Source organism: Calonectris borealis, chromosome 34, assembly GCF_964195595.1.
Source record: "Calonectris borealis chromosome 34, bCalBor7.hap1.2, whole genome shotgun sequence".
Lineage (NCBI taxonomy): Eukaryota > Metazoa > Chordata > Aves > Procellariiformes > Procellariidae > Calonectris > Calonectris borealis.
The window spans coordinates 870,900-892,880 of NC_134345.1; the positions used below are offsets into that span (position 1 = coordinate 870,900).

At 71.8% G+C, this 21,981-nt stretch overlaps 3 protein-coding genes and 2 long non-coding RNA genes across 6 annotated transcripts; 2 read left to right on the forward strand and 3 right to left on the reverse strand.

Moving 5' to 3' along the window:
- Positions 1 to 792: 792 nt before the first annotated feature.
- LOC142074331 (uncharacterized) lies at positions 793 to 1,677 on the forward strand. Its single transcript, XR_012670584.1, has 2 exons — positions 793 to 1,020; positions 1,509 to 1,677. It is a non-coding gene; the product is annotated as an uncharacterized LOC142074331 (long non-coding RNA).
- A 141-nt stretch (positions 1,678 to 1,818) lies between these two features.
- Positions 1,819 to 10,226, reverse strand: LOC142074326 (splicing factor U2AF 65 kDa subunit). Of its 2 annotated transcripts, none has more exons than XM_075134924.1 (12): positions 10,065 to 10,226; positions 9,283 to 9,418; positions 9,127 to 9,156; positions 8,931 to 9,034; positions 8,222 to 8,373; positions 7,299 to 7,415; positions 7,081 to 7,219; positions 6,566 to 6,645; positions 6,200 to 6,322; positions 5,269 to 5,355; positions 3,683 to 3,898; positions 1,819 to 2,345 (listed from the first exon to the last, which is right to left on the reverse strand). In XM_075134924.1, exons 1-12 carry the CDS (start codon positions 10,111 to 10,113, stop codon positions 2,211 to 2,213), a joined length of 1,368 nt encoding a protein of 455 aa, XP_074991025.1. In that variant the 5' UTR covers positions 10,114 to 10,226; the 3' UTR covers positions 1,819 to 2,210. The 2 variants fall into 2 exon arrangements, with proteins under 2 accessions (XP_074991025.1, XP_074991024.1); XM_075134923.1 differs by having other exon boundaries at positions 3,683 to 3,931.
- Positions 10,227 to 11,105: 879 nt separating this feature from the next.
- On the reverse strand, positions 11,106 to 12,012 carry LOC142074330 (uncharacterized). Its single transcript, XR_012670583.1, has 2 exons — positions 11,792 to 12,012; positions 11,106 to 11,717 (listed from the first exon to the last, which is right to left on the reverse strand). It is a non-coding gene; the product is annotated as an uncharacterized LOC142074330 (long non-coding RNA).
- Positions 12,013 to 12,069: 57 nt separating this feature from the next.
- On the reverse strand, positions 12,070 to 17,138 carry LOC142074327 (coiled-coil domain-containing protein 106-like). The gene is made up of 5 exons (XM_075134925.1): positions 17,032 to 17,138; positions 16,399 to 16,474; positions 15,201 to 15,344; positions 14,180 to 14,383; positions 12,070 to 12,655 (listed from the first exon to the last, which is right to left on the reverse strand). Exons 1-5 carry the CDS (start codon positions 17,041 to 17,043, stop codon positions 12,339 to 12,341), a joined length of 753 nt encoding a protein of 250 aa, XP_074991026.1. The 5' UTR covers positions 17,044 to 17,138; the 3' UTR covers positions 12,070 to 12,338.
- Positions 17,139 to 17,609: 471 nt separating this feature from the next.
- LOC142074329 (uncharacterized) lies at positions 17,610 to 20,458 on the forward strand. The gene is made up of 2 exons (XM_075134926.1): positions 17,610 to 17,897; positions 18,685 to 20,458. Exons 1-2 carry the CDS (start codon positions 17,854 to 17,856, stop codon positions 19,250 to 19,252), a joined length of 612 nt encoding a protein of 203 aa, XP_074991027.1. The 5' UTR covers positions 17,610 to 17,853; the 3' UTR covers positions 19,253 to 20,458.
- The last annotated feature ends 1,523 nt before the right edge of the window (positions 20,459 to 21,981 follow it).

Genomic DNA, 21,981 nt, shown 5'->3' on the forward strand with positions numbered 1-21,981 from the left:
AGGGGTTTGGGGTCCCCCATCCCTGTCCTCAGGGTCCCCCCATCCCCCTGTCCCCATCCCCAGGGCTCTGGGGTCCCTGTCCCCATCTCTGGGGTCCCCATGTCCCGCTGTCCCCATCCCCACGTCCCCATCCTTGTCCCCACCCCCAGGGTCCCCCTGTCCCCATCCCCAGGGCTCTGGGGTCCCCACGTCCCCCTGTCCCCGTCCCCACCCCTGGGGTCCCCCCGTTCCCGTCCCCAGCCCCAGGGTCCCCCCGTCCCCGTCCCCAGCCCTGGGGTCCCCCTGTCCCCATCCCCAGGGCTCTGGGGTCCCCACATCCCCCCGTCCCCATCCCCAGCGCCGGGGTCCCCACCTCCCTGTCCCCGTCCCCAGCCCCGCAGCGCCCCGAGCTGAGACCCCGGGAGGGGCTGTGGGTGCCGGCGGGGGCCCCCTTCCACTTCCAGTGCTTCGGCCCGGGGCCCCTCTTCCTCCTCCTCCACCAGAACCGCTCGGGGCCGGTGGCGAACGTCACCTCCCGCCGCGGCTTCGTCACCTTCGCTCGCGTCGCCGACGCTGCCGACGCCGGACCCTACACCTGCCGCTGCTGGGACCCCGCCGGGGGGACCCCCCGGCCCCCCGGCCCCAGCAGCAACCCCGTGGAGGTGGTGGTCACCGGTGAGGGGGGGCTGGGGACAGTGGGGACCCCCCTGTGTCCCGTCCCCCCCCCCCGTGACCCCGCTGTCCCCCCCCCAGACCCCCGCCTGGACCCCCCCAAGCTCTCGCTGCCGCCGCTGCAGCCACTGCCAGTACCGCGGGGCACCAACGTCTCGGTGGTCTGCGAGGGGCCCCCCGGGGCCGCCACCTTCCGGCTCTACCGGGGGGGCCCCGGGGGGGCCGTGGGGCAGCGGGCGGGGGGGGGCGTCGTCCCCTTCCCCCTCGGGCCCCTCCACCCCCGCCACGAGGGCGCCTACTTCTGCACCTACAGCCCCGCGGGGGGGGGGGTCTCGGGGCCCAGCCCCCCGCTGCTGCTCCTGGTGGAAGGTGAGGGGGGGGCACCCCCAAATCTGGGGTGGGGGGGGGCTATTAAAGGGGTGGGGGGAGTGCTCAAGTTCAGGGGGTGTCCTGAAAGTCAGGGACTGGGGGGGGTCCCCAACTCCAGGGGTTTTGAGGGGTGGGGGGAAGTTTGCCCCGGGGAGGGGGGGCTGGGGGCACCCCCAAATCCAGGTGGGGTCTGGGGCACCCCCCAAAGATGAGGGGGGTGGGGGCAGCCCCTCATTCCAGAGGATTTAGGGGGGGGGTCTTAAGGATGGGGGGAGGGGGATCCCCCAATTCCAGGGGGGTGGGGAAGGGCCCAGGCTGCCTCCCCTGGGACGGGGGGTCCCGAAAGCGGGGAGCTGGACGGGGGGACCCCCAAATCCAGGCTGGGGATCCCTCAAAGCCCCCTGGGGGCAGCTGGGGCCCCCCCCGGGCAGAAAGGAGGGGGGTGCACCAGGTGTTGGGGTGCCACCTAAGACCCCCTCCCCCCACAGGGGGGAGTGCCACCCCCAAGAGCCCCAACTGGCCGGGCTGCGAGTACTGGGGGGGGTCCCACTGACCCCCCCCCCACCACGCCCGGATGCCGGAACCCCCCCAAAATGCCGGGGCCCCCCAGAACACTGGGGACCCCCCGCTTCAGCTCAATAAAGCATCATCAGTGGACATCTGGGTCCGTGTCAGTGGCCCCCCCCCAAACGCGGAAGGGGGGGCTGATCCCCCATAATGGGGGGGTCCAGACCCCCATAACGGGGCGGGGGGGGGGGCTCCTCTCCCCACCCCCGCCAGCGAGACGCAGACCCCGGAGAATTGGAAAAATCGTTTAATTAGGGGGGGGCGGCGGGGGAGGGGGGGGTCCCCCGACTCCGTTTGACACGGGGGGGGGGGGGCTGGAGTGGGGGGGAGGGGCCCCCCCGTTTTCGCCAATACGAAACGCCACAGAGGGGGGAGGGGCGGGGGGGGCGGGGCGAGCGCTACGACGAGAAACCAGCACTGGGGGGGGGGGGGAAGGGGGGGGGGGGGGAACCGCCGAAACGAGAGAGAAAAAAAAACAACGAAAAAAAAAAACAAAACAAAAAGAAAAAAAAAAAAAAACCAAGAAAGGGAAAAAGAAAGGGGCTGGGGGAGGGGTGGGGGGCGCTGGGGGGGGGTGGGGGGCGCTGGGCCCCCCCGGCCCCGCCCGGCCCCCCCGCCGGGGGCTACCAGAAGTCGCGGCGGTGGTAGGAGTCGGGGTCGCAGTACTTGGTGACGACGACTCTGTTGGCGAACTTGCGGCCGGTCAGGCCCTGCATCGCCTTCTGGCAGTCGAAGACCGAGGTGAACTCCACGAAGATCTGGGGGGGCCGCGCAGGGGTCGGGGGGGGGCCCGGCTGCCCCGCGGACCCCGCCCCACGGAGCCCCGCCCCACGGGCCCCGCCCCACGGGCCCCGCCCCACGGATCACATCGGGGTGCCCGGGCGCTGTCCCCGTCCCCCTGCCGCGTCCCCAGGACACATCGGGGCGCCCGGGCGCTGTCCCCGTCCCCCTGCCGCGTCCCCAGGACACATTGGGGTGCCCGGGCGCTGTCCCCGTCCCCCTGCCGCGTCCCCGGGACACATTGGGGTGCCCGGGCGCTGTCCCCGTCCCCATGGCTGCATCCCCAGGACACATAGGGGTGCCCGGGCGCTGTCCCCGTCCCCCTGCCGCGTCCCCGGGACACATCGGGGCGCCCGGGCGCTGTCCCCGTCCCCATGGCCACGTCCCCAGGACACATCGGGGTGCCCGGGCGCCGTCCCCGTCCCCATGGCCGCGTCCCCGGGACACATCGGGGCGCCCGGGCGCTGTCCCTGTCCCCATGGCCGCGTCCCCGGGACACATCGGGGTGCCCGGGCGCCGTCCCCGTCCCCATGGCCGCGTCCCCGGGACACGTCGGGGCGCCCGGGCGCTGTCCCTGTCCCCATGGCCGTGTCCCCGGGACACGTCGGGGCGCCCGGGCGCCGTCCCTGTCCCCATGGCCGTGTCCCCAGGACACATCGGGGCGCCCGGGCGCCGTCCCCGTCCCCCTGCCGCGTCCCCAGGACACATCGGGGTGCCCGGGCGCCGTCCCCGTCCCCCTGCCGCGTCCCCGGGACACATCGGGGTGCCCGGGCGCCGTCCCCGTCCCCATGGCCGCGTCCCCGGGACACGTCGGGGCGCCCGGGCGCTGTCCCTGTCCCCATGGCCGTGTCCCCAGGACACGTCGGGGCGCCCGGGCGCTGTCCCTGTCCCCATGGCCGTGTCCCCAGGACACATCGGGGCGCCCGGGCGCTGTCCCCGTCCCCCTGCCGCGTCCCCAGGACACATCGGGGTGCCCGGGCGCTGTCCCCGTCCCCCTGCCGCGTCCCCAGGACACATCGGGGCGCCCGGGCGCTGTCCCTGTCCCCATGGCCGCGTCCCCGGGACACATCGGGGCGCCCGGGCGCTGTCCCTGTCCCCATGGCCGCGTCCCCGGGACACATTGGGGTGTCCGGGCGCTGTCCCTGTCCCCATGGCCGCGTCCCCAGGACACATCGGGGTGCCCGGGCGCTGTCCCTGTCCCCATGGCCGCGTCCCCAGGACACATCGGGGTGTCCGGGCGCTGTCCCCGTCCCCCTGCCGCCTCTCCGCGTGACACCGAGCTGCCCCCCCCCCCAGCCCCCCCCTCCTCTCCCACCTTTCCGCATCCCGGCACCTCGACGCCGTCGACGGGCCGGGGGATCTCGATGGATTTGACGAGCCCGTATTTGCCGCACTCGTCCCGCACGTCCTCCACGATCTCCTCGTACTCCTCGTCGTCCAGCAGCTCCTCGGGCAGCACCATGTTCATCAGGCACAGCACCTCGGTGGGGTGGCCGCCCATCTGCACCTGCGAGCTCATCAGCCCGGGCACCTGCAGCGTCACCGGGGTCTGGTTTATCGTGCTCTGGTGGGGGGGGGTGGGGGGGTTGGAGGGGAGGGGGGGCGACAGCGGGGGGGTTAGGGGGGGTGACGGGACCCCGCTGCGCCCGCCCCGATACGGGGGGGGGGAGGGGTTGGCCCCCAGACACCCCCCCCCCCCCAGCTTGGGGACCCACAGCTCCCTACAGGCGGCGGCAGCCCGGCCCCCCCCCCCGCCCGCAAGGAGAGGACCCCCCCAAGTGACGCCCCCCAGCCCCCCAAGAGAGGACCCGCCTGTCCCAGCACCCCCCCACCCCCCTGGGCACCCCCAGATCGCTGGGGACACAGATGAGGGGTCCCGGTACCCCCCCCACCCCCCAGACCACTGAGGACGTGGACAAGGGGTCCCAGTACCCCCCCACCCCCCCGGGACCCCTAGATCACTGGGGGACACAGACGAGGGGTCCCAGTACCCCCCCACCCCCCCAGGACCCCCAGATTGCAGGGGGACACGGACGAGGGATCTTGGCACCCCCCCAGCTCCTTGGAGATGGGGACAAGGGGTCCTGGTGTCCCCACGTCCCCCCCAAGCACAGGACCTGGGTGTCCTGGCACCCCCCCAGCCCCCCAAGAGAGAACCCGGGTATCCCAGCACCCCCCCAGGGACCCCCAGATCACTGGGGACACGGACGAGGGCTCCCAGTACCCCCTCCACCCCCCCAGCTCTCTAAAGATGGGGACAAGGGGTCCTGGTGTCCCCACGTCCCCCCCAGGACAGGACCTGGGTGTCCTGGCACCCCCCCACCCCCCTGGGGACCCCCAGACCACTGGGGATGGGGACAAGGGGTCCTGGTGCCCTCAGACCCCCCCCAAAAGAGGACCTGGACACCCTGGCTGCCCCCCAGCCCCCCCCAGAGACCCCCCTCAGCTCGCTGGGGATGGGAACGAGGGGTCCTGGTGCCCCCACACCCCCCCGGGGACCCCCATAGCCCCCCAAGGAGAACCCAGGCATCCAGGGTCCCCCCCAGAGCACCCAGGTGTCCTGCACCCCAACAGCCCCCCCAAAAGAGGACCCAGGCGCCCTGGTGCCCCTAGACCCCCCCCAGGAAAGGACCCAGGTGTCTGAGGACCCCCCAAAAGAGGACCCAGGAGCCCTGACACCCCCACCCCCCCCCCCAGGGACCCCCAACTCGCCGGGGACGTGGACAAGGCGTCCTGGCACCCCCGTAACCCCCCTAAAAGAGACCCCAGGCACCCTGCGACCCCCACCCCCACCCCCTCAAAAGAGGACCCAGGCCACTCCCCCGCCCCGGGGGGACCCCGGGGCCCCTCCCCCCGCCCCCCCCAGCCCCGGGGGGACCCCGGGGTCCGGCGCCCACTCACCAGGGTGGCGTTCTTGGCCCCCACGCTGGCCCGCTGCACCAGCAGCTTCTTGTCCCCCAGCTGCATCCCGTTGAGCCCCGCGATGGCCTGGGGGGGGACACGGGGGGGTCACCGGGGGTGTGGGGGCGTCACCGCGGGGTTTGGGGGGGTCAGCGCGGGGTTTGGGGGACCCCCACCCCAATTTGGGGCACCCCAAGACACCCTGAAGCTTCAGCAGCGAATAAAAAGTTCAAGGTGGAGAATTCTTTGTTTTCCTACGGAAGAATTTGGGGGTCTGTTGCCCCCCCCTAAAAACCAGCACGATTTGGGGAGGGGGGGCGATACCTGCACCCCCCAGGGCACCCCCAGGGGCTGGGGGGATCCCGGAGCCCGTTTGGGGGGTCCCCAGAGCCCGGCAGTGTTTCCCTGATGGGTTTTGGGGTGCGTTCGGGGGCGTTTTGGGCACAGAAAGCACCGGAGGTGCCTGGGGGGGGACACAGGGGGGTCACTGGGGGCTTGGGGGGTCACCACTGGGTTTGGGGGGGTCACCGCGGGGTTTGGGGGACCCCCACCCAAATTTGGGGCACCCAAAGAGCCCCCAAAGCCACAGCAGCAAACGGAAAACTCGATCTGGGGAGTTCTCTTTTCTCCTCCCTAACGTGAATTTGGGGGGTTTAGCTCTGTCCCCCCAAAAAACCAGCACGATTTGGGGAGGGGAGGCGACACCTGCACCCCCCGGGGCACCCCCAGGGGCTGGGGGGGTCCCCAAACCCATCGGGGGGGATCCCCAAACCCATTTAGGGGATCCCCAGAGCCCACCACCACCTCCCCGAGGGGTTTTTGGGGGCACATTTTGGGGCGTTTTGGACATAAAACGCCCTGGAAAAGCCCGAGGGGGGGTAGGGGAGGGTCGGGGGGGTTTCGGGGTCCCCCGGGGGGGTTTTGGGGGTACCTGGTCGGTGACGTTGATGTCGACGTACTCGCAGAAGGCGTAGCCCTTGGAGAGGCCGGTGGCGCTGTCCTTCACCAGGTTGAAGGCTTTCAGGGGTCCGAAAGACGTCAGCAGCTCCTTCACCTGGGGGGGGGCCACAATTTGGGGGGGCCATGGCAGCTCTGGGACCCCCCCACGGCACCGGGGACCCCCCCTTCGAAACACCCCGGGGGTCCCGGTTGCTGCCCCCCCCCCCCCACCCGATTGCTGCCCCCATTGATGGAGAAATTCAGCCTGGGGGCGGGGAAATGGGGGTCCCCCGGCCCCCCCTCTGCTGTGATACCCCCCCCAAGGTTTGGGGGGGCTCTGGGGGGCCCCCCGCCTCACCTGGTCGTCGTTCAGGTAGTTGGGGAGGCCCCCGATGAAGAGCTTGTGAGCGGAGTCGGGCACCACCGTGGAGACGACGCCTGGGGGGGGGGACACGGCCGTGAGCTGGGGGGGGGGGAGCACGGGGGGGCCCCCCAAAACCAAACCAGCACCGGGGGGAGCCCCAGCGTGGCCGGGATCTCTGGGGGGGGTGGGGAAGGGGCACCCCAGAGCTGCCCACCCCAACCCCAAACCCATTTTAAAACATAACGCACCCCAAAAAAAGGCGGGGGCACCCTGAAGTGGCCCCCTCTCTTCCAAAGCTCATTTTGGGGGGGGGAAACACCGCACCCCAAAATGGAGGGGAGCCCTGGGGGGGCCCCACAGCCCTTTTCTCCCCCCCCGGAAAAAAAAGGAGCCCCGGGAGGGGGTCCCAGCGCTGCGTCCCCTCTCTTCAGCTCCTCCATCAAGATGGGGGGGGGGCCCCCTGGGGGTTTTGGGGGGCCCCCGGGGGTTTTGGGGGGTCCCCAGCTCACCCGGGACGTAGACGGAGGGGTTCTCCGACATCCCGGGCAGCGGCTGGTAGTCGTGGGGGCGGCGGATCTTCAGCGACTGCCCTTGGAAGATGATCCCGTCGAACGCCATCGCCTGCGTGGTCTCGTCCACCGAGCGGAACTGGGGGGGCGGGGGACGTTAGGGACCCCCCCGCGGGCGCCGCGCCCCTCCCCCGTCCCCCTCAGACCCCCCTTTTTACCTCCAAAAAGGCGAAATTTTTATCCTGGTTGATCTGGACGGCCAGGACGGGGTTCCCCGGCGCCTGGGTCAGCCCCCCCAGCCGCATCTGGGCGTTGAAGAAATCCATCATGGCTTCCTAAAGGGGGGGGGACACCCCCAAAAATGGGGGGGACAGGGGAAAAGATGAGGTCGGGTCGTGGAGCCCCCACCCGGGCGATGGGCGGGGGCGGTTTTTGGGGAGGGGGGGCTGTTTTTTTGGGGAGAGGGGGCTTGGTGCTGCGTTCTGGAGGGAAAGGAGAGGGGGGAACCAGGTTGAGTCCCCGAATTGGGGAAAAGGGAGGGGTTGGGGGGGACGGGGGGTTTTGGGGGGCAAGGGGGGTGTTTTTTTGGGGAGGGGGGGCTTGGTGCTGCATTTGTGAGGGAAAAGATATGGGGGGAGCCGCACCGAGCCCCTAAATTGAAGAAAAGCGGGGGGGTTGGGGCGGACAGAGAGATTTGCGGAAAAAAACGCATTTTAGGGGGGACGGGGGGTGGTTTGGGGAAGGGGGCGGGTTTTTCTGGCGGGGGGGCAGTTTTTGGGGGGGGGGCAGTTTTTTGGGGAGGGGGGGCAGTTTTTTGGGGAGGGGGGCTCAGCACCGTGCTGCTGGGAACATCCAGGAGGGAGCGGGGGGCCGGGGCTGAGCCCCTCGTATGGGGGACAGGGGGGTTTTGGGGGGTAGCGGAAAAGAGGGGGGCATTTGGGGGACAGGGGGGGTTGGGGGGGGATGGGGGGGGTTGAGAAACGTGGGGAGGGGCTTTGGGGAGGGGCTTTAGTCTGTCCCCGAGGCCTCGTGGCGAGCGGCTCCTCCGTCGGCGCCCCCAAACCCCCAGCCCCAAAACGGCGCCGGGTCCCGAATCCGGCGCCCCCGCCCCCCCCGTGTCCCCCCCCCGTGCCCCCCCCACCTCGGTGATGCCGAAGGGGATGTTGCCGACGTAGAGGCGCCGCGCCTGCCGCGTCATCTGGCTGCCCACCACCGGCACCGGCGTGGGGGTGACGGCCAGGCCGTCGGGGGTCATGGTGGGCAGCAGCGCCGTGGCCGGGATCTGCCCCGCGGCTGGAAAATGGGGGGGGGGGAGGCACCGTCAGGGACTGGGGCGGGGGTTGGGGAGCCCTGGGAGGGTTCTGGGGGGCTCAGGGGGGCCCTAGGGGGCTCTGGCGGGGTTCTGGGGGGCGCTAGGGGGCTCTGGGGAGCCCTGGGAGGGTTCTGGGGGGCTTAGGGGGGCCCTGGGAGGCTCTGGGGGGTCCCAGAGGACCCTGGAAGGGCTTTAGGGGGCTCAGGGGGGCCCTAGGGGGCTCTGGGGGGGTTCTGGGGGGCCCCAGGGGGCCCTGGGAGGGCTTTAGGGGGGTTCTGGGAAACCTTGGGAGGGCTCTGGGGGGCCCCAGGATGGTTCTGGGGGGCTCTGGGGGGCCCCAGGGGGCCTTGGGGGTGCCCTGGGAGGGGTCTGGGGGGCCCCGGGGGGCTCTGGGGAGCCCTGGGAAGGGTCTGTGAAGGTTTTGGGAGGCCCTGGGGGGGTTCTGGGAGGCTTGGGGGGGCCCTAGGGGACTCAAGGGGACCCCGGGAAGGCCTGGGAGGGTTCTGGGGGGCCCCGGGGGGCTGTGGGGGGGCCGCACCTTGCATGGCTTTGTACTGCATGGGGGTGATGTGCTCGAAGCCGGGGGGGGGCACGTCCCAGTACTTGCGGATCTTCTTCTTCTTCTCGTGGCGGGGGGAGCGGCTGGGGGGGAGGGGGGGTGCGCAGCGGGGTGAGGGGGGGCCTGAGCACCCCCCCGTGCCCCCCCCCCCGCTGACAGACCCCCCCAAACTCACCTCAGGGGTCCCGAAAGGCTCAGGGGTGACCTGCGAGGGAAACGACACCGCGTTACGGCGGGCGCCGGGCTGACCCCCACCCTTAATTAAAGCGGGGGGGTGCCAAGCCCGCTGCCCTCCCCCCCAAAAAAAAGGGGGGCGGCCCCCGGCCGGTACCGGCGCCGCCGGCGGTCGCGGGAGACGCTGCGTTGATCCCGGTTTCTCCGATCCCGGCTGCGACTCCGACGTTTCCGGTCCCGGCTGCGGGAGCGGCTGTGGCTGCGCTTCCGGTGCCGGTTCTCCTTGTCGCGCTCTGAGGGGGGGGGCACAAAATGGGGGGGGGGGGTCAGCAGCCCCCCCAAACCCCCCCTGGGTGCGGCACCCCCCCCACCCACCCAGGGCTGGGACCCCCCGTCACCCCAGGCTGGGGGGGGTCTCCATCCCCTCACGGGGGGGCACAGGGACCCCCGGGGGGGGGCAGCACATGGCGCGGGGGGGGGGCAGCACGTGGTGGGGGGGGGGCTGCCTCCCTCCCCCAACGCTGCCCCCTCCCAGCTCACCCCGAAATAAGAAGGGGGGCAATAACGGGGGGGGGGAGCAATAATGGGGGGGGCACCGCGACCCCCCAGGCACCGCAGGGGGGGGCGGGAGGAAGCGCTGAAGGGGGGGGGCCCCAAAGGGAGCCCAGCCGGGGGGTGCAGGGAGCCCCCTCTCGTGGGGAGGGGGGCAGCCCCCCCCGGGGGGGGCAGAGACCCCCCGAAAGGGCGATGAGGGCTGCAGCCCCCCGCGGGGACCGGGTTGCCCCCCCCCACGGGGAGCACCTCACGGGGGGGGTACAGACACCGGGGGGGGGGCGGGGACCCCCCCCAAGGCCCGGGTGGGGGCGGGGCGGGCCCGGCGGCGGGTGGGGGAGGGGCGGCGGCGGCGGGGTGGGGGCGGGGCGCCGCCCCCGCCGGTACCTTGTTTGTTCTCGTTGAGCTGTCGCTCGAACTCGTCGAAGTCCGACATGGCGGCGGCGGCCCCGGCTCCAGCCCCGGCCCCGCTCCCCGGTTCCCGGTTCGGCCTCGGCCCCGGCCCCGCTCCCGGCTCCGACCCCGCGCAGGCCGCGGCGGCACCGTCCCCCCGCTCGGCAACGCTCGGCCACTTCCGGCCCCGCGCTCGGCAGCTTCCGGCCGCCGCTCGGGGCTCCTCGGGCCACGCTCGGCCCTTTCCGGCGCCGCTCGGCCCTTTCCGGCGCCGCTCGGCCCTTTCCGGCGCCGCTCGGCCCTTTCCGGCGCCGCTCGGCCCTTTCCGGCGCCGCTCGGCCCTTTCCGGCGCCGCTCGGCCCTTTCCGGCGCCGCTCGGCCCTTTCCGGCGCCGCTCGGCCCTTTCCGGCGCCGCTCGGCCCTTTCCGGCGCCGCTCGGCCCTCGCCGCTCGCCTCTTGCTGTTCGGCTCTTTCCGGAAGAGCTCGGCTCCCCTCAGGCTCCTTCCGCCACGCTGTTACGCTACTTCCGGCGGGGCCTCAGTGACTTCCGGCCCCCGCTCCGCGCCTCAGTCACCGGGGTCGAGGGGGGATCAGCCGCGCTCCGCCGCCCCGGCGGGGTCCCGCCGCCTCCGCCGCTCCCGGTGGGCGCTGGGAGAGCCCCGGTGCGCGGCTCGGTACCGCCCGGCAGCCACCTCGGTGACGCTTCCGCTTCCGCCCGGGCGACTTCCGGCCGGTTGGCTCCGCCCCGCGGTTCGCCCCTTCGGCAGTTTCCGCCGCCGTTCGGCTCCTTCCGCGGCAGGCGCGGGCCCCGCCCCATTCCGAGAGAGCCCTTCCGGCGGGGAGCGGAAGTGTCGTCACGGGGAGGCGGGGCCACACGCGCCCCATGGGGAACAACCCCCCCGGGAGGGTCCCGTGACCCCCCGACCCCGTCCTTGACCCCCCGCGCCCCCAACACCCTGACCCCTGACCCCCCGTGACCCCTGACCCCACCCCCGACCCCCCCCCCAAAGGAGGCTCCACATTTGCCCAAATCTTGGCGGTTTCTCCCCGTTTATTCGCCCGTTTTTTCTCTTTTTTTTGTGGTTTTTTCTCCTTTTTCCTTTTTTTCGCCTTTTCCGCGTTTTTCCCTGGGCCGAGGGGGGCGGGGCCACGGGGAGGGGGGAACCCCCATAGTGGGGGGGGGGGCCAGGACCCCCCAGGACCCCCCAGCCTGGGCACAGGAGGGGGTTGGGGGGGTCCCACCCCCCTGGGGGGGGGGCGGGGGGGGGTCAGGCCGGTTTGGGGGGGGTGGGGGGGTCCCACCCCAGTGCAGGAGGTGGGGGAGGGGGCTGGGGGGCGTCACCCCACTGGGGAGGGCACTGGGGGGGGGGTCAGGCCGGTTGAGGGGGGGTCCCGTCCCAGTGTGGGGCATGAGGGGGGCGCTGGGGGTCTTGGGGGGGTCCCACCTTGTTGGGGAGGTCCCAGGCGGGTTGGGGGGCTCCTGCACATGGGGGTCCTGAGGGGGTCCCACCTTGTTGGGGGGGTTCTGGGGGGTCCCAGCCCTCTGGGGAGTGTCTGGGGGTCTTGGGGGGGGGGGGTCCCACCTTGTTGGGGGGCTCCTGGACATGGGGGTCCTGGGGGGGTCCCACCTTGTCGGGGGGGTCCCACCTTGTTGGGGGGGTTCTGGGGGGTCCCAGCCCTCTGGGGAGTGTCTGGGGGTCTTGGGGGGGGGGGCGTCCCACCTTGTTGGGGGCTCCTGCACATGGGGGTCCTGGGGGGGTCCCACCTTGTCGGGGGGGTCCCAGGTGGGTCGGGGGGCTCCTGCACATGGGGGTCCTGGGGGGGTCCCACCTTGTCGGGGGGGTCCCAGGCGGGTCGGGGGGCTCCTGCACATGGGGGTCCTGGGGGGGTCCCAGCCCTCTGGGGAGTGTCTGCGGGTCTCGGGGGGGGCTCCCACCTTGTCGGGGGGGGGTCCCAGGCGGGTCGGGGAGCTCCTGCACATGGGGGTCCTGGGGGGGTCCCACCTTGTTGGGGGGTTCTGGGGGGTCCTGGGGGGTCCCAGCCCTCTGGGGAGTGTCTGCGGGTCTCGGGGGGGCTCCCACCTTGTCTGGGGGGTCCCAGGCGGGTCGGGGGGCTCCTGCACATGGGGGTCCTGGGGGGGTCCCAGCCCTCTGGGGAGTGTCTGCGGGTCTCGGGGTGGGTCCCACCTTGTCGGGGGGGTCCCAGGCGGGTCGGGGGGCTCCCACCCCCCGCCGGGGGGGCCGGGGGGGTCTCCCCCTCGCCCCCCCCTCACCGCTTGAAGCGGTAGGTGATGGGCAGCAGCAGTTTGCTCTTCTTGAGGGCCTGCACCTTCTGCAGGGTGTCGGGGTCCAGGGCGAGGAAGCAGCGGCGCGAGTACTCCAGGAGCCGCTCCTTGGAGGGGTCGAACTCCCCCACCTCCGCCAGCTTCTCGGGGGCCACCAGCAGCAGCTCGGCGATGGGGGTGGTCAGCGCCACCGTGTTGCGGTCGACGCGGTGGTGCTCGAAGGCGCGGCTCATGCTCTTCAGCTTCTGGAAGGTGGTCAGGATCTTCTTGTAGCGGGAGAGGACCCCGTCGGCGTCCTTCACTGCGGGGGGCGGGGGGCGGGGGGTGGGGACACGGGGATAGGAGGGGGTGGGGGACACGGGGATGGGGACACGGGGATGGGGACACGGGGATAGGAGGGGATGGGGGACACGGGGATGGGGACACGGGGATAGGAGGGGGTGGGGGACACGGGGATGGGGACACGGGGATAGGAGGGGGTGGGGACACGGGGATGGGGACACGGGGATAGGAGGGGGTGGGGACACGGGGATAGGAGGGGGTGGGGACACGGGGATGGGGACACGGGGATAGGAGGGGGTGGGGACACGGGGATGGGGACACGGGGATAGGAGGGGGTGGGGACACGGGGATGGGGACACGGGGATAGGAGGGGGTGGGGACACGGGGATGGGGACACGGGGATAGGAGGGGGTGGGGACACGGGGATGGGGACACGGGGATAGGAGGGGGTGGGGACACGGGGATGGGGACACGGGGATAGGAGGGGTGGGGACACGGGGATGGGGACACGGGGATAGGAGGGGGTGGGGACACGGGGATGGGGACACGGGGATAGGAGGGGGTGGGGGACACGGGGATGGGGACACGGGGATGGGGACACGGGGATAGGAGGGGGTGGGGACACGGGATGGGGACACGGGGATAGGAGGGGGTGGGGGACACGGGGATAGGAGGGGATGGGGACACGGGGATGGGGACACGGGGATAGGAGGGGATGGGGGACACGGGGATGGGGACACAGGGATGGGGACACGGGGATAGGAGGGGGTGGGGGACACGGGGATGGGGACACAGGGATAGGAGGGGGTGGGGGACACGGGGATGGGGACACGGGGATAGGAGGGGATGGGGGACACGGGGATGGGGACACAGGGATGGGGACACAGGGACATGGGGACACAGGCACAGGGGACATGGGGATGGGGGACAGGGGACACGGGACAGGGGACGGGGGACACGGGGATGAGGGACACAGGGACATGGGGATGGGGGACAGGAGGACATGGGGACATGGGGACAGGGAACACGGGGACAGGAGGACACGGGGATGGAGGACAGGAGGACACGGGGACACGGGGATGGGGGACACGGGGATGGGGACATGGGGACATGGAGACACAGGGATGACGGACAGTAGGACATGGGGACACAGGGACAGGACATGGGGACACAGACAGGAGGACACGGGGACGGGGACACGGGGATGTGGGGATGGGGAGGAGAGGGATGGGGACACAGGGACAGGCGTGGGGGGACACGGGCCAGCGCCGGGGGGGGGACAGAAGAGACAGCGTCACCTCCAGCCATGGCCACCGCCGCGGGGGGACCTCGGGGACGTGGTGGCCTGGGGGGTCCTGGAGGGGACCGGGGTGACCCTGCGGGGTCTGGGGGGGGTCCCAGTGTCCCCAGAGGGTCCCAGAGTCCCCAGGGGGTCCCCATAGGTCCTGGGAGACTCAGGGGGGTCCCAGTGTCCCCAGAGGGTCCCAGCGGGTCCCAGTGTCCCCAGGGGGTCCCGGTGTCCCCAGTGTCCCCAGGGTCTCACCCCGCTGCCGCTCGCGGGTCCGGGCTTTGCCGACGCGGCGCCGGGTGACGCCGCTTTTGGGTTTCTGCCGCCGCCGGTCGCCGGCGCCGCCGTCCTCGGAGGGGCCGAGGGAGGAGGTGACGCTGTCGTTGTCCGTCACCTCCCCGTTGCGGGGGTCCCCCGCGTCCCCCCGCCGCGGCGCCGTCTTCCCCCGGCCGTGCTCCTCTGCGGGCAGCGCTCAGCGCCGGGGGGACCCGGCCACCCCCCGACGTCCCCCGGATCCCCGTCCCTGTGTCCCCCCGTGTCCCCCCAGACCCCACGTCCCCCTGCCCCTCCGTGTACCCCCGTGCCCCACGTCCTTGTCCCCCGTCCCCCCATCCCTGTTCCCTCCGTGTCCCCCCAGACTCCTTGTCCCCCTGTCCCCATGTCCCCCCCAGACCTCCTGTCCCCCCCAGACGCCCTGACCCCATGTCCCCCCCAAACCTCCCGCCCCCCCAACCCCCGTCCCCCTGTCCCCATGTCCCCCCCAGACCTCCTGTCCCCCCAACCCTCCTGTCCCCCTGTCCCCCCCAAACCTCCCGCCCCCCCCAAGCCCCCTGTCCCCATGTCCCCCCTGTCCCCATGTCCCCCCCAAACCTCCTGTCCCCCCCAAGCCCCCTGTCCCCATGTCCCCCCCAAACCTCCTGTCCCCAAGTCCCCCCAGACCCTGTGCCCTGAGCATCCCCCACATCCCCTCCACGTCCCCCCTGTGTCCCCCCGTTTCCCCCCCACGTCCCCCCCGTGTCCCCCAGACCCCAAATCCCCTTGTCCTCCTGTCCCCACATCCCCAGGTCCCCCCAGACCCCGTACCCTGAGCATCCCCCACGTCCCCTCCATGTCACCCCCCGTGTCCCCCGCCATGTCCCCCCATGTCCCCCAGACTCCAAATCCCCTTGTCCCCAAGTCCCCCCAGACCCCCCAGACCCCGTGCCCCGAGCATCCCCCGTGCCCCCCCCGTGTCCCCCCCGTGTCCCCCCCCCGTGTCCCCCCCGCGTCCCCTCACCGTCCCCCCCGCGGGCGCCCGAGATGAACTTGTCGAGCTGGCAGCGCAGGAAGTCCCGCTCCTCCTCCAGGTCCTCGATGCGCTTCTGCAGCCAGGCGTTGCGCTCCAGGGCCAGGTGCAGCTGCGCCCGCGCCCCGGGGGGCTCTGGGGACCCCCACCCTCAGACCCACGTCCTGGGACCCCCCGCGCCCCGGGGACCCCCAGCCCCACGTCCCCTGGGGACCCTCTGTGCCCCGGGGGGCTCTGGGGACCCCCGGGGACCCCCACCCTCAGACCCACATCCCTGGGGACCCTCTGTGCCCCAGGGGGGCTCTGGGGACCCCCGGGGACCCCCACTCTCAGACCCACGTCCTGGGGACCCCCAACCTCATGTTCCCAGGGACCCCCCAACTGCAGCACCCCCAGCCCCACATCCCTGGGGACCCCCCACGCCCTGGGGGGCTCTGGGGACCCCCACCCTCAGACTCACATCCCTGGGGACCCCCCATGCCCTGGGGAGCTCTGGGGACCCCCAGGGACCCCCACCCTCAGACCCATGTCCCTGGGGTCCCCCCGCTTGGGGACCCCCAGCCCCACATCCCTGGGGACCCCCCGCGCCCCAGGGGGCTCTGGGGACCCCCACCCTCAGATCCACGTCCCGGAGACCCCCAGCCCGGGCACCCCCAGCCCCACGTCCCCAGGGACACTGCCCCCCACCCAGTTTGGGGGGCCCCCATCCCCCTGAGGACCCTGCACCCTGTGACACCCCCCCTCCCCAAAAAGCACCCAGGGGTTCGGGCGCCCCCCACCTTCAAAGCTGTTCTGGGGGGGGCTGAGGCTGTAGAAGATGGGGGGCTCGACATGGGGGGGCTCCTCGAAGGGGATGGAGATCTCGAAGGCCTCCTCATCCTTCTTCACTGGGGGGGGCACAGGGGGGGGTCATTGTCACCCACCCCACCCCCCTGGGGCACCCTGAGCCCCCCAGCACCCCCCAAGGGGGTCCCTGCCCCCCCCCGGGGCACTGACACCCCCCAAATGAGGCCTCTGTGCCCCCCAGGGTCCCCCCAACCCCCCCTGGGGTCCCCCGGGTGCTGCCCCCCCCCCAGGGGGGCCCTGCCCCCCCCAATAGGGTCCTGGTCCCCCCCCAAATCCCCCCCTGGTGTCCCAGCCCCTCCCCAGCCCCCTGACACCCCCACCCTCCCCCCGGGCCCCCCAGTACCGGGTCGGCGGCGGCGCTCGGCCATGGCGGGGACCCCCCCGGCCCCCCCGCTGCCTCCGGGCACCTCGGCGGGACGCTGCGGGGGGGGGGGACGGGGGGGTCACCGGGGTGCAGCGGCACCGGGACCCCCCAAATCCCTGGCACAGGGACACCCCCATAAAGGGACACCACACCCCCCCCGGGACCCCTCCACACCACGACACCCCCCCAGGCCCCCCCAAACCAGGAATCCCCCCCCCGGGACCCCCCCAAACCGGACACTCCCCTCCGGAGACCCCCAAAACCCGCCCCCCCCCAAACCAGTGCCCCCCAGACCGAGACACCCCCCCCCAAACCGTGACCTCCCGCACCGGGACCCTCAAAACCAGGACCCCCCCCCTCCCAAAAAACGGGACACCCCCCCCCCAAAACCGGGACCCCCCTCAAAGCAGGGCCCCCCCCCCAAAACCGGGACACCCCCCCCAAAATCGGGACCCCCCCCACAGAACGGGGACCTCTCCACGGGGGGTTCCCCCAAAACCGGGCGCGGGGGGCGGGGGGAGCCGGGCCGGTGGCGGGGGGTCCCTACGGGGGGCCCCGGGGTTGGGGGGGTCCCGGGGTTGGGGGGGGTCCCGGCCGAGCCCCCGCGCTCACCCCGCTCCGCATCCGCCCGGCGGCCGCCGCCCGGGCAGGGACCGTCTGCAAAGAGCCGCGGGGGAGCGACGGCGAAGGGCGACGCGGAGGGGGGGGACTACGGGGCGGGGGGGGGGGCGCGGGCCCCGGTCCTCCCCCCCCGCCTCTCCCCGCCTCTCCCCTCCCCCCTAACGCACCCCCTCCCCCCCCCCGGGATGTTTTTCGGCTCCGTTCGGGGGCGGCTCTTTCGCGACGCTCCCTGAGCCGCCGCCCGCCCCCGCCGCCCGCGCAGGGACCGGGGTGAAATTCCGAGCGCGGCCGCGGGCGAAAAGCGAAGCGGAGGGGGGGGGGGGTGGGGGGGGAGCGTCGCGAAAGAGCCGCCCCTAAGCAGAGCCGAAAAACATCCCCCGGGGGGGGGATCTCCCTTACCGCCGCCGCGGGGAGCGCGTGGGGTGGCCGCGGACACGCGTGTGCGCACGGGAGACCCTGCGCTGACACGCAGAGACGCGCACGCAGGCGCGCGCGCTGCCGGGCTGTGCGCTGACACGCGTGGGGCGGTGGGGGTCAGAAACGCCGCGTCCCCCGTGGGGGGGGGTCTTGGGGGGGGGGTGTGGAGGAGGAACGCGTCTCCGCGCGGCGTTTCCACCCGGACACCAAGCGCTGCGACACCGGCGCGGGCTGAGGCCCCCCCCCCCCTCCGCAGCCCCCCCCACCGGGCGCCCCCTCCCGCCCCGCGGGGCCGGGGGACCCCGATGCGGCGGCCCCGGACGCCCCCTCCCGCCCCCCCGGGCGCGCAGCCGGGGTCGGGCCCGACCGGAGACGCCGCGGCCTGAGCGGGGCCCCATGAAGGGCCCGAGGTGGGGCCCGGGGCGCGGAGCCGCCGGGAGGTAACGGGGGGGACCGGGGCGGGGGGGGGGGGAGTGGGCCGGGGGGGGAGGCAGCGGCGTCCGGGACCCCCATGTCTGCCCCCCGCAGGGACCCTGGTGTCCGGGACCCCCAGATCCCCCCACAGCCCCGGGGACCCCGGCAGCCGGGACCCCCAGATCAGCTCCCCTGGGAACCCAGGCATTGGGGACCCCCAGGTTCCCCCGCCACCCAGGGACCCCCGGGCATTCGGGACCCCCAGACCTGCCCCCCCCCAGGGGCCCAGGTGTCCGGGACCCGCATGTCTGACCCCTCAGCGACCCCGGCATTCGGGACCCCCAGATCTGCCCCCCCAGGGGCCCAGGTGTCCGGGAGCCCCAGGTTTCCCCCCTCCCCCCCCCAGGGACCCCGGCATTCGGGACCCCCAGATCTGCCCCCCACAGCCCTGAGGACACCGGTGTCCGAGACCCCCAGACCTGCCCCCCCCAGGGGCCCAGGTGTCCGGGACCCCCATGTCTGACCCCCCAGGGACCCCGGCATTCGGGACCCCCAGATCTGCCCCCCCCCAGGGACCAAGGCGTCCAGGACCCCCAGGTTTCCCCCCTCCCCCCCCCAGGGACCCCGGCATTCGGGACCCCCAGATCTGCCCCCCCCAGGGACCCAGGCGTCCAGGACCCCCAGGTTTCCCCCCTCCCCCCCCCCCAGAGACCCCCAGCATTCGGGGCCCCCAGACCTGCCCCCCCAACATCCCCGGGGCCCCAGGCAGCTGGGACCCCCCCACCCCTAACCCCCCCCCTCCTCTCCCCACAGCCGCACCGAGACCTCCACCCACCCCCCGCCGCCGCCCCCCGCCCCCCCGCCCCCACCGCCGCCCCCACCGCCGCCCGCGGACCCTCCGTCCTCCTCCTCGACCTCCCGCCGGGGGTCCAGCCCCCCCTCCGGGGGTCGTTACCTTCTGATCGACAACCAAGGGCTGCCCTACACGGTGTTGGTGGCCGAACCCGGGGGTCCCGGCACCCTCCGTCGCGCCTTCTCCTGCCCGGTGTGCGGCCGCTCCTTCGAGTACCTCTCCTACCTGCAGCGCCACAGCATCACCCACTCGGAGCACAAGCCCCACGTCTGCCGCGCCTGCGGCAAAGCCTTCAAGAGAACGTCCCACCTGGAACGTCACAAATACACCCACGCCGGCCGCAAGCCCCACGCCTGCCCCCTCTGCCCCCGACGTTTCCGGGACTCGGGGGAGCTGGCCCACCACCAACGGGTGCACACGGGGGAACGACCTTTCCAGTGTCCCCACTGCCACATGCGTTTCGGGGAGAGGAACACCCTCCAACGACACGTCAGGCGCAAGCATCTGCCCCGGCCGCCCGCGCCGTGATGGGGACGTGGGGATGGGGAGGGGGGTGGAAGGGTGGGGAGGTGGAAGATGTGGGGCTTGTTGTGGAGGGGTGGTGGCCCTGGGGTTGGGGACATCAGGAGATGGTGGCCATGGAGCTCATCATGGAGGGATGGTGGCCCTGGGGTTGGGGACGTGGAGAGATGGTGGCCGTGGAGCTCATCATGGAGAGATGGTGGCCATGGAGCTCATCATGGAGGGATGGTGGCCGTGGAGGTCATCCATGGAGGGATGGTGGCCCTGGGGTTGGGGATGTGGAGAGATGGTGGTCGTGGAGCTCATCATGGAAAGATGGCGGCCATGGAGCTCATCATGGAGGGATGGTGGCCGTGGAGGTCATCCATGGAGGGATGGTGGCCCTGGGGTTGGGGACGTGGAGAGATGGTGGCCGTGGAGCTCATCATGGAAAGATGGCGGCGATGGAGGTCATCCATGGAGGGATGGTGGCCCTGGGGTTGGGGACATCAAGAGATGGTGGCCATGGAGCTCGTCACAGAGGGATGGTGGCCCTGGGGTTGGGGACGTGGAGAGATGGTGACCGTGGAGCTCATCGTGGAGGGATGGTGGCCATGGAGTCATCCATGGAGGGATGGTGGCCCTGGGGTTGGGGACGTGGAGAGATGGTGGCCGTGGAGCTCATCATGGAGGGATGGCGGCCATGAAGGTCATCCATGGAGGGATGGTGGCCCTGGGGTTGGGGACATCAAGAGATGGTGGCCATGGAGCTCGTCACGGAGGGTTGGTGGTCCTGGGGTTGGGGACATTGAGAGATGGTGGCCCTGGGATTGGGGATGCGGAAGGACGGTGGCCTCAGGGCTCATCATGGAGGGATGGTGGCCATGGAATTCATTGGGGAGGGATGGTGGTCCTGGGGTTGGCGACAGGGCAAGATGGTGGCCATGGAGTTGGGGACGTGGAGAGATGGTGGCCGTGGAGCTCATCATGGAGAGATGGTGGCCCTGGGGTTGGGGAGGTGGAGGGACGGTGGCCCCGGGGTTGGGGACATGGAAGGACGGTGGCCTCGGGGCTCCCGCACGGAGGGACGGTGGCCCTGGGGACAGGGTCCGCACTGCCCATCCCCCCGGTGAAGCTGCTCCCGCCCGCCCCCCCGGCGAGGCCCCCCCGGGTCTCCCCAACGTGACGTTGGTTTTTTTTTAATTATTATTAAAAAGCTCTTTTTTGTTTTTTTGCTTTTTTCTTCCGTTGTCTCATTCGGGGGGGGGGAGGGGGGCAAAAACCATCGGCCAATGGCCAACACCCAACCACAAACCACCCCCCACCCACCCAACCCCTGAACCCCTTGGCCAACCCACCCATCAGCCAACCAACCCCTCAACTAACCAACCCCCCCACCCATTAACCAACCAACCCCTCAACTAACCAACCCCCCCACCCATTAACCAACCAACCCCTCAACTAACCAACCCCCCCACCCATTAACCAACCAACCCCTCAACTAACCAACCCCCCCACCCATTAACCAACCAACCCCTCAACTAACCAACCCCCCCACCCATTAACCAACCAACCCCTCAACTAACCAACCCCCCCACCCATTAACCAACCAACCCCTCAACTAACCAACCCCCCCACCCATTAACCAACCAACCCCTCAACTAACCAACCTGTCCGTGGTCCAACCCACTAACCCATGATCCAACCAACCCATATCTAACCAACCCACCCAGGATCCAACCAACCAACCCATCAACTAACCAACCCACCCATCGAGTAACCAACCCGCCCATGGCCCAACCCATCATCTAAGCAACCCACCCATGATCCAACCAACCCACCCATGATCCAGCCAACCCACAAACCAACCAACCAACCCATCAACTAACCAACCCACCCGCCCATCATCCAACCCACCCATCGAGTAACCAACCCACCCATGGCCCAACCCATCAACTAACCAACTCACCCGTGACCCAACCAACCCATCAACTAACCACCCCACCCACCCATCATCCAACCCATCGACCAACCCACCCACGGCCCCCCCACCCCCCACCCGCGCCCCGTCCCGCCGGCGCCGGAAGGAGTCGTCCCCGCGGTCGCATCCACGGTTTAATATCGGCTTCGTCTGTACATCCCCGGGGCAGCCCCGCCCATCGCCACGCCCGGTCTCCGCCCGCGCCGGGACCCCCCCCTTGCCAGGCGGGGGGTGCCGAAACTCTCTATTATAGATATTTTATATATATATAAATTTATATTTGCATTTATTTATATACCTGCGGCCTTAAAAACTGCCTCTGGTGGGAGGGGCGCCGGGGGGGCGTGTCCATGCGGCTGGGGGATGGGATTCACCCGCGTCCGGTGGGACGGGCTGCGCCGAGCCGTGCCGAGCCGTGCCGGGCCGTGCCAAGCCGTGCCGAGCCGTGCCGAGCCGTGTAACGTCTTGGTGAGCCGTGCCGAGCCCTGCGGCACCGCGATGAGCTGCGCCGAGCCGTGCTGCACCACGATGAGCCGCGTCGCGCCGCGCCGGGCTGTGCCACACCACGCCGAGCCGTGCCAAGCCGCACCGAGCCGTGCCAAGCCACGTTGCACCGCGATAAAGCCACGTTGCGCCGCGTTGCACCACGCTGAGCCGTGCCAAGCTGCGCCGAGCCGCGCCACGCTGAGCCGTGCCGAGCCCCGTTGCGCCGCGCCGAGCCGCGCTGCACCCCGCCGAGCCCCGTTGCGCCGCGCCGAGCCGCAACTGCCCCACG